The 15,023-nt window shown below is 51.4% G+C and overlaps 1 protein-coding gene across 15 annotated transcripts in view; it reads left to right on the forward strand.

Moving 5' to 3' along the window:
• Positions 1–178: 178 nt before the first annotated feature.
• LOC122625367 (amyloid-beta-like protein) overlaps positions 179–15,023 on the forward strand; it is a 41,664-nt gene continuing 26,819 nt past the window's right edge. For 13 of the 15 annotated variants that reach the window (XM_043805493.1, XM_043805502.1, XM_043805498.1 and 10 more), the window contains exons 1-2: positions 179–275; positions 1,525–1,784. In XM_043805493.1, the coding sequence (XP_043661428.1) occupies positions 1,707–1,784 (78 nt within the window). In that variant the 5' untranslated portion in view covers positions 179–275; positions 1,525–1,706. Of the gene's footprint in view, positions 276–601; positions 622–1,269; positions 1,290–1,524; positions 1,785–15,023 lie in introns of those variants that run through there. The other 2 variants (XM_043805495.1, XM_043805496.1) reach the window with 2 other exon arrangements.

Below are 15,023 nucleotides of genomic sequence, written 5' to 3' on the forward strand. Positions count from 1 at the left end.
ACATTCCACAGGCCACGAACGACGCAGCCCGGACAGCGAGAAGCGAGAAGCTAAAAGCGAAAAGCGGAAGGCCAGTGGCTTGATTCGATTCGATTCGATTCGCCCTTAATATCGATCCCGGGCACGCGCTCTGCGCTCTTCGCGCCCGAGTTCGACTTTCGGACGAGTGTGCGAACACATTCGCACTTTCGGACTCGTGGACTTTCGGACTGGGACTCGCAGGATTGCAGGCAGCGAGAGCACTCGCAGTCGTTTGTGAGCGTTCGCAGCGCCAGGTACAGCGTACAGCCAGAGCTCCAGCTACTCAGCGCTCCAGGGGCTTCTTCGGCCCACTCCCCGCTGCCCGCTCCCCCGCAGCTGGGGAAGGCCAGGGGCTGCTGGCCAGTGGCTCTTGGCGTTCTCCCGCTCGGGCGGGAGAGAGGTGGTGGCCGAGGAGCCACAGAGCCGCGGAGTCACGGAGGAGAAAAACCCAGAGACACACACTGAGAGACCGACCGTCAAGTCACTTGACTTAATCAAAACAAGCTCAATACTTTTTTTTGCTGTTCAAGTGCGAGTGCTAAAATAGAAACAGAACCAGAAACGCAACAACAAAAACCGTAGAGAAACATCCAAAACAAAGTGATTCAAGTTCGAAAAGAAAAAAAACGAAAAGAAAAGAAAAGCGAGCCGATGCCAATAATGGATTTGTGATGCCAACTTAGCTGGGGGACCATGGGCAGCGCACCTGCGCAGAATCAGTGAGAAAGGGGCCGGGAAAGTGCGCAGAAGCCCGACGAAGACGTTCGCGTTCCAGGAGCGGGAGAAGGGTTGGGGTTGGATTAGCGTGGGAACTGCCAAGAGCAGGAGACATGGACAAGTGACATGGGTCCGTGGGACGTAGGACATGGGACATGGAACCCGACGACTGCAGCTGACAAGTTTTCCAGGCGCAGAACGGCGGCCATAGTGGCACTTATATTTTCCGTTTCTGAGCCCGGAGAACCAGCGAGTGGGTACGACAGGACAGATACAGATAGCAGCGAGTGCTCTCGCTGCTTTCCCTCCTTTTTCCTTCCATTCCCCCCTGCTATTGCCTGCCATTCGCTTCTACCCCCGCCCATCCCATCCCGCACTCTCTTCTACTACGTTCCACAATCGAATACTACGGCCACTCACACACAAGCGCACGCACCGAGTTTTCCGAGTTGACATTTTCCGTGCAGAGATAGGTTTTGGGGCATCGGCGAAAGGAAAAGCGCTGCGCTGAGGGCAGCTAACTTGGGCACCGCAAATCGAACGAAATCGGAGTACGAACCTCAGAGCGCAGAAATCAAAAATCAGAAAACAAAAAACAAAAAAACAGAAATCTGAATTCAGAAATCCGAAATCCGAACCCAGAACTAACGAACTAACGAACTAAAGAACTAAAGAACCCAGAAAGCTAAAGGCTGAAACAAAAGGCCACCATTCCGAATCGCTTGCTAATGAAATTTTTTTGTGTTTTCGATTTCTTGCTGCTGCTGCCGTCGTCCGCCTGTGCAGCAAAGTGTTAAACGAATAGCCAACAAAGCAAATACAATTAACCACAACTGGAAGCACTTCAGCCCAGCCGCAGGAGCAGCTAAGTTCACACCAAACTCTCGGAGATTCCCCGCCAGGAGACAGGACAAGGAGTCAAGGAGTCAAGCAGCCAAGCAGCCAAGCAGCTGAAAGGAGTGCGAACAATGTGCGCCGCGCTGCGTCGTAATTTGTTGCTGAGGAGCCTCTGGGTCGTCCTGGCCATTGGCACCGCTCAGGTTCAGGTGAGTCACCGAGTCCCCACCACACCACCCCACACCACTACACACGACATGACAATACACCACGCTACAGCACACCACAGCACACCACAGCACACCACAACACACCACAGCACACCACAGCAGACCATTCCACTCCACACTCGATACAATACTCGATGGAACGAAGGAGTTCCATCGGCCGAAAGAGCCGAAACTCAGAACAGAAACAGAAACAGAAACCGAAACAGAAACCGAAACTGAAACTGACAGGGAACACTGGGCCAAAACACTGGACACCCTACAACATTGTTTAGTTCGGGCTCAAAGCAGTGATGATGACAAATGGATTTGCAAAGAGAACCACGCATTCAAGCCAAAACAATAGCAATGCAGTGGGAAAGGGGAAGGCAAGTGGTGTCCTCGCTAGGCCTGTAGCAACTAGCAACAACACTACTTGTTGTATGGCGCTACTGCTTCCCTACTGCCTCCTTACTGCTCCCTTTTCGACAGCTTATCTCGTATGTCGCAACTTTCATCTCAAGTACAGCTGACAAGTCGCAGTGTTCCTTCTGCGTGCAACAGCAATGCCAATCGCAACCACAGCCCACGCACACACTCGCACCGCACTCTCGCACACACTCTCGCACACACTCTCGCACACGCACACCCACAGAAAGGCAGATACACAAGCACTGTGCCGTGGTGGCCGTGGGCTAAGCAGCCGCGCCAAGTATGCTACGAAAAATGTGCCATCGCTTAGCAGCGGCGCTGGAGGCTCGAGGGCTTGAAGGCGGGAAGGGGTTGTGGGGTTGGGGGATGTTGGATGGGGTTTGCCTAACTAACACACACAAGGCGCAAGTATTGGCTTAATTGTACCCCATTTCTTGTGGCGGGCTACTGCCCAACCAAAAGCCGAAAACCGAAATCCGGATGGCAGAGGTTAGCAGGTTCGCCTGGCATTTGGATGGCGATTTGCATGGAGGGCAGCGGAGGTGTTACCGAAACCAAAACCTGATTCGCCAACCCCAAGCGACTGGCAATTATCGTGGCACTGGAGTGCGAGGTCCTTCAGTTGAGGTCTCAAACAATCCGGGCGAAAAGAATCCGTCCTGGCTGTGTCTCGGCATAATCCCCAAATTGGTCTGAGGCTGGACCTGCATTCACCACGAATCTTCTTGTTCAGCTCCATTCAGCCACTGGCATAAATGCACACACACGAACACACACACACACACACCTACGGACAGAGCGACAGGAAGAAATGCGTTGCTAGGATATTGCTGGCTTAAGCCAAAGTGTTTTTAAATCATTTGCGAGCGGTTTCTGTGAGGCGGTAGCTGCAGCTCCTCGGGCCGACGTGCCTGACCTTAACAAGTTTGCCTTACTCTCCCGTCCCGTCTCTTAAATAAATCGCAGCCGTCTCCCTTGGCAACGAACAGAGCGCACAGTCTTCCGTGGCGAAACAAAAACCTTATAAAATCCATATTCATGTGCGGACGAACCAATTGAAAGGCAAAAGGAAGAAAAGCCGAGGTGCAGCAGCTCACCAGCTCAGCAGCTCGGCAGCGAGGATCCAGGCGGCAGGAGCCAGGAGCCAGGACTCCGACCCAATCCCGGCCAGGGAAGCAGTTAAGCTGCTTTCTAGCGCACTGCACTCCTTTCATCGGTTGCTTTGTATGCAGCCTGCAATTTGCTTTGCTCTCCATTGGTTCATTCACTCTCCCCCCTCACGTCTCGTCCCCGTAATTCGGCTATTCATGCTTTCATGCTGCCTGCAATTCACGGCAGGACTATCCTGCGACCTGGTCAGCCCTTCCAACCCGGACCACCCCCTCCCCGCGGCCGTCGTTGTTATCAGGGGCACGCATCGCCGTCGTCATTTTTGTGGTGGTCGTTGATTACTTGTGTCGCTTGCACCCACCATTCCCACCCCGCTTAGGACAACTAGCCACCCCATGCCAACCTGACCCCCCGCCCCCCCGGGAAAGCGATTTAATGCCTTCTACTCGGTCTCACTTTAATATTACGAGCAGATCATTTTTCTTTGTGAACAGCAAACTGCTAGCAGTTGGTCGCAAAAACCCTCAAGGATCTGGTAAGGATATGTGTGATTCGAGCGGTATTTCCAGAGTAGTTGTTTCCTGCAAACTTGCAGTAATGCATTACCAACTGGGGTACTTTTGTTGATAAGAATTTCTGTTTGTGTACCCTCAGTGTGTCCTCCTCAGTTCGCCACCCGTTTCGTAGCCATCGCCTCTCTGCTTGTATTTTTTTGTGCTTTTCCACTCTTTTTTTCATAAGGACATGTCTGAATCATCCAGAAAACAAAGCGGCAGGGAGGGATTTGCAGGACTGCAGGACTGCAGGATGGCAGGACTGGCTCGCACTGTGCAATATGCCCGGGAATATCCCCTCAAACACTCGATGCCAACGACGTGTCCCCCAAACAGGCCTCAAACCAGGCTCAAACCAGCCGCCCCTGGCAAACGGAACACGCAATCGTGGCTGCCAAACAGCCCATACAAAGTCCCTTTCTACGGAGGCGGACGGGGGCTTTCAGGGGGGTGGCAGGAGGGTGAAGGAGGGTGGCTGGCAGTCGTTGGCCATTTGATTGTCGGGCAGGAACTGCGAACCGTCGGCCAACTTTAGTTGCACACCCCTCTCTCCATCTCTCCACCTCCTGCTCCTGCTCCTTCTCCATCGGCACAACTCCCCAATTTCGCTGGAGTCAACTGAATTAGTCAGTTCGCTGCCCGCTGCCTGCTGACTGATAGAAGGCGGCTCAGTTGCGTTCACCCCCTGCCCCATGAGTCACCCACTCCCACACGGGGAGTGGAATGATTCACTCGGGAATGCCATGCAGTCGCCGCAACGGAATTTCCCACAGCCGCAAAACTTTTCTCAAATTCCGGGCTTCGATCCGAAAATGCATCCATATAAAGTCATTTTGACTGCGGCATGCACACGAGAATGTGAGTGTGAGGCGTCGAGTATTTGAGCCCATCATTTCGAACTAGAACAGCACCTTCTCGATAAGCAGGCCAAAGTGGACAGTGCACCAGTGTATCAGTGTCCCATTTAAAGCATTGCTTCCCCAGATTCCCAGATCCCCAGATGCTCTCATTCCCTGGGAGTGCAGCACAAGTAGCTGCCTTCGGGGCTCGTTGGGGCCACATTGGGTTCAGTTGAGCTGCGGAGACCGCAGTTCGTGATTGGGTTAAGTTCAGGATTCAATTGGGTTTGTAGCTGGTCAGCCGTAGTAAGTCATTTGAGTGGCCACTGGCTCGTCGGGGATCCGTACTTGCAGCCAGTTGCCATGGCGACCCGATTCCATTGTCATTTCTATTCAGTCAGTCCCAGAGTCCAAGAGTCCTGTCCACGTCCTGTTCATCGTTCATTAGTTGTGGTATCGATGTCACACACACACGAGTATGTACATGCTTTGCTGGAGAGGACGGGGCGGTGGGCTGATACGTAGATGAGTGAGTGGTTGTAACTGTGCAGTGACCCCAACATCCCCGATATTCCCCGCCAGAGTCCTCCTTCCCATTCCCTTTCCTTGTCGTCCTTCGCCACTCGCCTGGTGTTGTTTCGTTCCGTTTGGTTGCCTTGGCTTGGCTTGGCTTGGCTTGGCTTTTATTTTGGCCCGGATCGGATCGAAGGTTTAGGGTAACGTAGTGTGTTCGCTTTGTCCTCCCCCTCGAGGCACTCGCCCCTTCCCGAATCCTGTTACAAAGCATTTACGCTTCAATGGTTTTTTTCGATTATGCATTTCGCTCATTTTCATTTCACCATTGACAAAGGCTCGGACACTGGCCAAGCAGCTTGGCAGCTTGGCAGCCAGGCAGCTAGTGGGCTAAGCAACTAGGCAGCCAGGACTTTGGCTAATGTGTTCATTGTCTGTGGCTCAGTTGGCGTGCCAGAGTTGCAGGAATTAGGGTTAAGTGCTCCTGCCCAGCAGTGCTGTTCTGTGCTCTGTGTCCTGTGTTCTGTGCCTGAGCCTTTGGGGCTCCTAAAATCGCAGTGCACCTCCGCTTCGAGTGGCAAACAGAAATGGGTTGCGATGCCGGGCCAACGTGGGTCAACAACTGTACGAGTAATCCAACAAGGTGACGACTTGCAGCCCTGCTGATAAGGCTGATAATGATGATGAAGACGACGACGACGACGACTCACAATAGAGCAAATGATCCAGAACAAATGACAGCTCAGCCTCCACAAAAGGAAATGAAAGCAACCCAAGTGAATGGAAATGGGGGTCAGCGCCAGGCAAACTAATATAAAAGTATCGCTACCGGTCGAAAACATCCCGAATAAATGTGCATTAGATTACACACCTTAATACGAGAATGCGAGTATATTTGAGGAACAGAGGCCTTGAGTGGCACCGATTCAACATAAGTTAATCCTTCTCTTGTGCTGCCGCAGCTTTCCGCTCTTAGCTCTAAAATACATTACAGACCTAGGCGTCAAGTCCTCCTTGGCCTTCTTATTTGCACTGCCAGCAAAGCCGAAGAAACTATAGTTTACCCTCTCATAAGCTGATGTCCCGGCAAAAGGGAGGCGAAAGCCATCAGGAAAACGGAGCCAGCAAAAAGCGAAAGAAGGTCCTTCGCCTCCTTCGCCGCCATTTGCGGAGCACGTCTTTGGCACAGCCGTGCGGTAATGTTTTATACATTTGTATTGCAAACATTTACGAGGGGGAAAACTTCGCAAGCGTGGACGACAGGAGGGGCTGAGGAGGGAGTGTGGCAGGTGCTTGAATTTGTGATTTCGTTGACGGGGGAGGGAGAACGTCTTTTCCTTACTTTTTCGTTGCTTGGCTGGCTGCCTGCTCTACTGTTCTACTGCCATTGTCGTGGTTCCATCTGCTGCTGCTGAACGGTGAATGGTGGGTGGTGAATGGATGTTGGATGTTGGGTTAGTGGGTGGGTGCAAGGTGTCGCCCGCCACCCGCTCAATAGTTCGTTGCTGATTTCATTTGAATGGCACAAATGGCACTTTCCAAATCGAACAGCCAGCGCCCCGCACCCCAAGCCCCTCTGGCTTACAGTTCCCAGTTCTCCGTTCTCAGTTCTCGAGCGGAATTGGGTTAGGTCTGCAATCCCGATTCGCTGCCAAACGAAGGGAGGGGAGTGCGGGTAAAGCCTGCCTGAGTCGGGTTGACTTGGCTTGGCTTGGCTTGTTCCACTCGAGTGCCTTGGGCAAAGCTGCTTTCGGGCAAGGCTTCAGCGAGAGGCAGGAGGCAAGTGGCAAGTGGCAAGTGGCAAGAGGCAGGATCCTGGAAGCCAACAAGACGCTGTGCATCATTCTGCACGATAGGCGTGATTAGCAATGAGCATCGAGTGGCTTCCTCGAGCAGGCGATTGAGATTTGTAGCTTATGCTGCGTCGCTCATCCTGCGCATTTTTCGTATTTCTCGTATTTTTCCTGCTTTTGACTCCTCGTTGAGTTCCAATCAATTGCGGCCACCGCATGGAGTGCATGGAGAAAGACCAGTTCGTCTTGGATAAATTTAGCATGCGTCGAAAAAAGTGCCAACCTTATGTAGTTGATATAGTTTATATAGCTTGCATAGCTTATATAGCATATAGTTATGACCCAATTAATTCTAAAGCCACATCAGGTGCTCAGGTGCAAGGCGGGTCACATATTTGAGCTGGCTTTTCAAATGATTTTTCACTGCGTTCTTCTGACCCACTGCTCGTATTTTCCTCTTTTGATGCTTTTCATTTGTCGACTCGCCTCGACTCGCCTGCCGTCGACATAAAAATACAGAAATACACAAGTACACAAATGCACAAATACATAAATACACAAATACAGAAACAGTGAAATACTGAAATGCGAAAACCGAAATGTTTATTTGAAATATGCGCCAGGAAATACATTTGCAGCAGAGTCCGCTCGCTTTTTCACTGCCCCATTGCCCCATTGCAGCAACAGCAACAGCAACAACATTTCATTTTGCTGCCTTTTTGTGCGGCACGGAAAATCCAATTTTATTTGCATTTTCATTAACAGCAAATAATAAAACGGAAATATGATTTTTATGCCATTGCCATGATGGCGAGCGCAGAAAAGCTGGCTTGCCCCTGCCACGCCCCCCTTCCGCCTGGGCCAACGCCCACTTCCAAGCCATTACAGCGTGCATTTCCGCTTTCTGGCCTTCTGCTCTCCTCCTTCTGCTCCTGCCACCCACTTCCTCCCCATCCCCATCTCCATCCTGACTGCCCTTGTTCGAGCTGGGTGATTATAAGCAATTTGTGTTATAAAATCGCAATATTGCATTTTCGGCTGTCTTTTTCCTGCTGCGCCTCCACTTTCCGCTTTCCACTTTTCATCCTCTCCGTGTTTGCCCACTGAAGAACCCGAAGAACTTAAAATGTGATCTGCCCACCTGCCTCTCGTCTCCCCTCCGCTGGCCGATTCCTCGATTGGATTACTTTTCAATTGGCAGCAGACTTTTCGCTTCCTTGGAGCATGCCCCTGGAATCATTTAATCACGCTGCCCCGGGCGAAATTGCATTTGACCGGATTTTCAGCCAAGAAAAAAGCAGGCCAAGCGAGGAATGCGAGAGTCGTGGTCAAATATAGCCAAGTCGTTAGCTTTGCAGCTTGACTGCATGGAGTGCAGAGTGCTTTCATTCTGATAAGTTCCCATGCCGGAGCTTATTCATTCATCTGCGATTCATTTTGCATAGACTCGCCGGTGTTTTTATTAAAGGAGTGCGTCCTCTCTAACCTTCCACTCTCAGTAGATGTTCGATGCATCATTGGTTCTTCGTGTATTTCATTTCTATCTGACAGCATGGCGAGCGAACCCCGTGGAGCCCTCAAGACCTCCACTTCCCCATCGCCAGTCCCATTCCCATTCCCACTCCCACTCCATTCAATTCGATTCGCCGCATTTCCATTGTCAGTCGGCGCTCATCGGGCGAAAGTGGCCCACCTGCGATGGACGCTGAGTTGGGGAGGCAAACAATGAATGCAAATCAAAGGGCAAACTTCGAAAAGTCACCCGTCGGCAACTGCGTTTGACACCGTAATGCATCCGCACCTCCTCCCACTCCATTCCATTCCTCCTCTAGTCCTGTAGTCTGGTCTGTTCCTGTTCCTGTTCCTGGTTCATGTCCTGGCGCATTCCCCAAATCCCATTTGGCCATCAGCACGCAGTCAGCGGCATTCAGCGGCAGTCACAGATGGATGACGGGGTGCTCCGTTGGCAGGCGACAGCCGGCGATCCCACCACACCAATGTCTATCTCGCAATATGTGCGACGTAAAGTGTGCTATTAAATTTAATTTTATTCGCACATTCATTCAAAATGAAAGAGGAACAGTTTGGCCCACGCAAAGTGTTTTTTTTAGGGGGGGAAACGGCAAATGGGAAATGGGAAGTGAAGTCAGAGCCCGCCGTCGTTTGTTGCAAAAATGGATGCGATGTCAGATTTTATGACTGCGTTTGCAGATAATGAAATTTATCTGCCGCGACAGCCCCACAAGGATGAACGGGCAGGACGTTCAGGGGAAGGACGAACAGGACGAACGGAATGGTGGGGCAAATGGGTTGGCTGGCTGGTCGATAATCAATCGGCAAATCATTCACTCAGCCAGCCAGTCAGCCAGTCAGCCAGTGGGAGGAGGCAGGAGGAGAATCCGGTTGGGAAAGGATAATTCAGATAAATACGCTCGTTAATACCAGCACGAGCTTGGATTGGAGCTTGGATTCTTCTGCCGTCAGAAGGTTGAAGCTCAATGATGTCAGTTCGACGCACAAATCTGGAGTTGCGAGTACTTCATTTGCATTTCCCTTTCTGCTCTAAGAGTCTTAGGAGCAGCTGAGTTGAAAGCAGGCCTAGCAGCGGGCCCAAATAAATCGATGGAAGGCGGCTTCTGGTCCGAGGATTATCCTTTGGCTGGGATCGAAGGCTCTACACCACAGTGCATGCCAGCGCAGTGGCATGCAGCCGCAGAATGCGCTCCTCTTCCCCATGCCACTGGCGGCACTGGCGCCACTGGTGCCTCCTCCGTCTGGCACGTTCCAGTGTGGAATGGAGAACGGGGGACTCGGAATGGATCCGGAGGAATGCTCGTCGTAGACCAGGGTGTCTTGGTGCTTTAGGAGGGTGAGGATGAGGGTGAGATAACGCACATTGTTTCCCCGCTTGGCCTCGTCGCACTTAATAAAATAATGCTGTATGTGCTGCGGCGCATAATGGCCGCCCCACACACACACACACAGCTGCAGTGGCGTTGGCGTCTATATTAAATTCATATGCGCCCCAAATGGCCGCAGCAGCAGCAGCCGTGGCATGTGCCGCTTAAATACTTCGAGTGCCTCTGCACTCTGCACTCTGCACGGAGGAGCGGGATCGATGAGGCGGCGAGCTTCGAGGTGCCTGGTCACAAGGAGAGTGCCGCGGACAAAGACGGCAGAGCAATGACTCTTTCTTGGCGAACTCGTGGGTGGTGGACACTTGGGTTCAAGCGTTCAAGCGCCGATTTGTGCGATTTATTGATTAGTGGCGCCTCGCGCAGGAACACAAGTTGCGGCCAGCGGCAGTACACGACACGACTCGAATGTAGTCGAATGTAGTCGAATGTAGTCGAATGTAGTAGAATGTGGTAGACTGTCTTCATCGATGCCTCGTCGCAGCACTTTATGAACTGTTGGAGCGCTTAATTTGATGATGTACCGCATGATGTACCGCACCACACTTGACCCACAGACACGGACACACACACAGACACAGACTGGCGCGCTGACTCACTTTTGTTATTACGCTCGAGTGTGTGCAATCCGGAGCGGAGCTTATGGCCTGAGACGCGTGTGACCAGCCAAGCAGCAAACGAGTAAACTGAGTGGAAAAGACATCTAGTGGAGTGGGGAGTGGGCAGTGGGCAGTGGGAGGTGGCCAGTGGGTTGTGGTTTAAGGTTGGGAATTATAAATTTATAAAGGGGACCAATACTACGGACTTCGGCTGCGTCTGTGGGAGACTCGAGAGGTCGCATTCGCATTCGGTTTCGATTTTGTTCTGAAGCCGCTCGAAAGTCGGGCTCGGGCGATTCAAATGCTCAAGTGTTCAAGTGTTCAAGTGTACAGGCCCCTGGCAGCTGCCAGAAAAACGTTCGTGTCGTAAATAAATCGTGGTTGTGGGTGGAATGGGATGCGATGGGATGGGATAGCTCCCCACTGCGCACAGAACTGTGCTACAAAATAGTTAAAGCGAGTGCGAGTGCGGAAGGATGCAAATCATCCCAACGCAAATAAAACTGTATTGATATTGAGTCAGCCCTTTGCCCCAGCTCCCCCTTTACCCCACCCCCTCCACAATGTCACACTGCGGGCGGGTAAAAAATATTGTATCGCAGGCAAGCCCTTCACCCTAGTAGTGCTAGTGCATATGTATGTGTACGTACGGGTGGTGGGTGGTGGAGAGCGAGTGTGTGTGAGCTTAGTTTTCGCACAGCGAGCAGAGGAAACTTGTGTGTTGGGGCTGAAAATGAAATAGGACCCTCGAAGCGCGCTCATGAACACCGTGATTGAGTGGCGCCTGCATCTGTTGTGATTTTGCGGTTGACAGTCGAGTTAATTTGCCCCTCTCCCACTCGCCCATCCTGTCCAGCTATACACATATGCATATCTATCGGAAGGGGGAGGGGTGTCAATCGCACTTAAATAACTCTTCTCAATGATACGGACAATGAAGTGGTTAGGCCTGAGTGCCGGACAAAGGCCTGGCCGCAGCCTCGGCAGCTTTTGTTGCCAACTGTACCCGATTCTTGGGATGAACAGGGACAGGGACAGGGACAGGACTCGTATGCTTAAGGAGGGGGGATACATTCTCAGTGGGTTCATTTCCGATTATGAACCATTCATAGTACGGAGTACCGAAACGTATCAGTATCAAGTGCTTCTCAAGTGCGAACGTACAGCACTGAGTACTGAGCACTGAGCACTGAAGGGAGACATCTGTAACCTCTGAGTGGCTATCGATCTGACCTGACCCCATGTGGAAGGGCGAAGGGAAAGGCAGCCAGCTGCCAGCAAAGCCAGAGCCCTGGCACCGATACCAAACACGCCGATCCCCAATGAAGCCCAAAAGCCAAAAATCCGATACCCGAAACCCTTGTGCATGTGCATGTCTCTCCAGTGTGTGGTGTGTGCAGTGTGGTGTGTGGTGTGTGGTTAGTGGTGTGGTGTGTCGGCAAAATGTTTTTAATTTACATTTTAGCCCGATTCCGCATTTTGTGGCTGTCATTCCGAGCAGTGGCCTAGTGTTTTCGAGTATCTTTGGCGGGCGTTGCTCCTTGGCCGAAATAACTTTTAGCCACGATTTCGAAAGTGGATTTAATGTACATATTCCCTATACTTTCGGCCACAATCTGGGCATCCCACCTGGGATTAAGGATTGCAGCCTCAGCTGCTGCCAACTTTGGGCTCATAATTAAAATGAGTTCCTTTCCTTTCCCATTTGCAATCCGCGCAATGAGCTAAAAGTTTTTGCGTCCAATGGTCTCGAAAACGGAGGAGCCACAACTGAATCTGCGAGTGACTGCGAATGGAAATGAATGCTCGACCTTGTGCTGGCCCGCGAACACAGTGGGTGCTTGCTGGTGGGTGGTGGTGGGTGGACTGTGGCCATTGTGCCGTGGTGCAACAAAACTATTGTCTGTTTCTGCGTGGGCGGTGGAAATGTGTGGAAATAAAAGCGGCAGCGCCTTGGGCGCAGCGCAACTTTCTCAAGAGCTCCAAATGCCCGAGCTTAATCTGCGCTCTCTCTCTCTTTCTCTCTGTCTCGCTTTTCTCAGTCTCTCTTTCTCGCTCGCTCTCTGGCATCCCTCTCGCTCGCTCGTTCGCTCGCTGTGCTCTCGTTTCTCTGCGCTCCGCAGTGTTTGTTAAACTTTTGGCCTTGTTGGGGGAAACACATTTTCGGCAGCCTTTTAGCGCGGCAGCAGCTGTGGCGGGGACTTGCCACCATGGCCCCCGTTTTGTGGTAGGTTCTCGATGCCGGCGGCAGATTTCACCACGCTTCTCGCATGTGTCGAGCTGCCTGTGGCAGAAAGAGGGGGTGTGGGTTGGGGGTTGGGTTGGGGTTGTAGCCTGTTGGCCAGGAGGCGGGTAGGTGGGGAGGCGGGGAGTGGTGCGAGGACAACATCGTTTGCTGCTCGTCTATTTTACACAAATTATTTTGAATTTATTTCGGTTTACCTGTCCCCTGCCCCTGTCCCCCCCGCTGTTTACACCACTCCCCCAGGCCAGGCCAGGCCACGCCCCGCGCCAGCCGCCCCTCTCCGCCTGCTTTTGTGTGTAGTATACTTTTCTGTGCCACAGAAAACAGAAAAGGCTCAAGAAGCAGCAGAAACCAATTTGAAGCTTTCATTCAAGACGCAACTGAGCGAGAGAGATGGCTAAAGGGTGTTTGTGTGCGGTGGGTGGTTGGGTGGCTGGGTGGTTAGCTGTTTAGCTTGCCTCGGGCTCTTTTGCATTGTGACGACAGCAGCCAAACTCCCTTGGAAGCACCAGCATTCGCCGCACGACTTTGAAATACGCTCCATATTAACTTTGATATCCTTTTAATTTGTTGTCCTCCCATCAGTTTCAACGCCCCACCCCCTGCCCCACTCCCTCCCCCCGTTAGGCGCTGATGAATGGAACAGTGAACTTTTCCCATTCCGGCCACCCAACCGACCCTTTCAACCGTCGACTTGTAGGTTAGCAGGGTTTCGCTGTATTAATTGGAGCATTGTTTGCTAAGGTTTTGCTCGTGTCTGCAACAGTGATGGTGAAGAGGGGTTGGGGCGGAATTAGAGGTGTATGTGTGTGTGTGTGTGGATACTCTGGATACTAAGTGCAATGAAACTGAAGCTCGGAGCGGGGTATTTCCTTTCTGATAGGAATAGGATAGGCATCCATCCACTTGGGGTGTCTGATGCAAAGTAGTTAAGCCGAACAAATTCCTCCCCCCAAAAAAAAGAACGAAAACGAAAAACCCCTGAGAAGCTAACAGAAATATGGAGCAGAGTGGAATATCGATTTTACCTTATCGACACCGAAACATGGCGCCTTGAAATATGCAATGCAGAAGTGGGAAACTCAGGCGAAGGAGCCGAAATACGAAGGATGTGGCGCAGCGCAGGATGTGTGGAGCTCGGGCGAGTGGAGCCACAACAACAAGAACAGAAACAGAAACAACAACAGATACGTGTCAGAAAAACGCACACTGGCGGGTGCTTAACTGAACAAAGGGGCACGGGGGAAAACTAACGACTATGATAATGGGGACAAAGCATCAACGGAAAATACCCTTGGAAATGAACGCGGAGAAGCTCATCACAAAGATCACAATGCAGGCTGCTGGATTTGCTTCATATAAAGTTGCAAAACAATTGAAAGATATACGCAGGAGCTGGTTTGGCAGAAATACGAGCCACGTCTTTCATTAGGCAAATGAAGGCACTGGAAATAAATCAGTCTTGTTTCTCCCTTTGCTGCAAAGCAGGCCGATTAGCTCTCTTTCAACATTCAAAAGAGTGTTCGGCCTCAGTGGAAGCAGTTGGACCTGAAGACAGCAGCAGGAGGCTAAAGGAAAACGACAAAATGCCAAAATAAATGACACTGCGACAAAGTAAACTTCCCGCTTTCCGCCCCATTGCCACCCATCAGCCACCCTGCCCCACCCAGAAGTGTGACAAGGAGAAGGGGAGCGCGGGGGGAGAAGACGGGAAGAAGGAAATTACGTGCTGGATTCCCTGGTTTTTGGTCCTTTCTATATATACTTTTTAGAATGATTTTGAGTTGCTGCTCTCAGGCGGGTTTTATGCTATTTTGGCGTTATTTGTGGATTTGAAGTAATGCAGACTTTACGGATTACAACAAGAACAATGGAATACGAGGCAGCGGCAGCAGCAGCGGCAGCATTATGACGAGATAGAGGCGAACAACAATAGAAAATCCCAAGAAAGCCTTTCGAGATGCTTAATGAATGAGCAGAGTCCTGGCACAGACACAGGCGAAGGAGGGAAGGAGGGCTCCTCGCCTATCAGATACCCGTCACTCAGCTAGCGGGAACGCAAAGGGGTGAAGTTTATAAAATAAAATCAAAGCGTATCTACTCGTATAGTTACACTCGACTTGGATAGTGATCCCGATCATAAGGATCATAAGAAACGCTTCTTTCTAGCAAGTAGTGCTGATTACCGCTGCTCCGATCCATTCCGATTAAGATCCAACTGCTGGCAGGAAATAGATGTACT

The sequence above is a fragment of the Drosophila teissieri genome, chromosome X, assembly GCF_016746235.2.
Source record: "Drosophila teissieri strain GT53w chromosome X, Prin_Dtei_1.1, whole genome shotgun sequence".
Taxonomy (NCBI): Eukaryota; Metazoa; Arthropoda; class Insecta; order Diptera; family Drosophilidae; genus Drosophila; species Drosophila teissieri.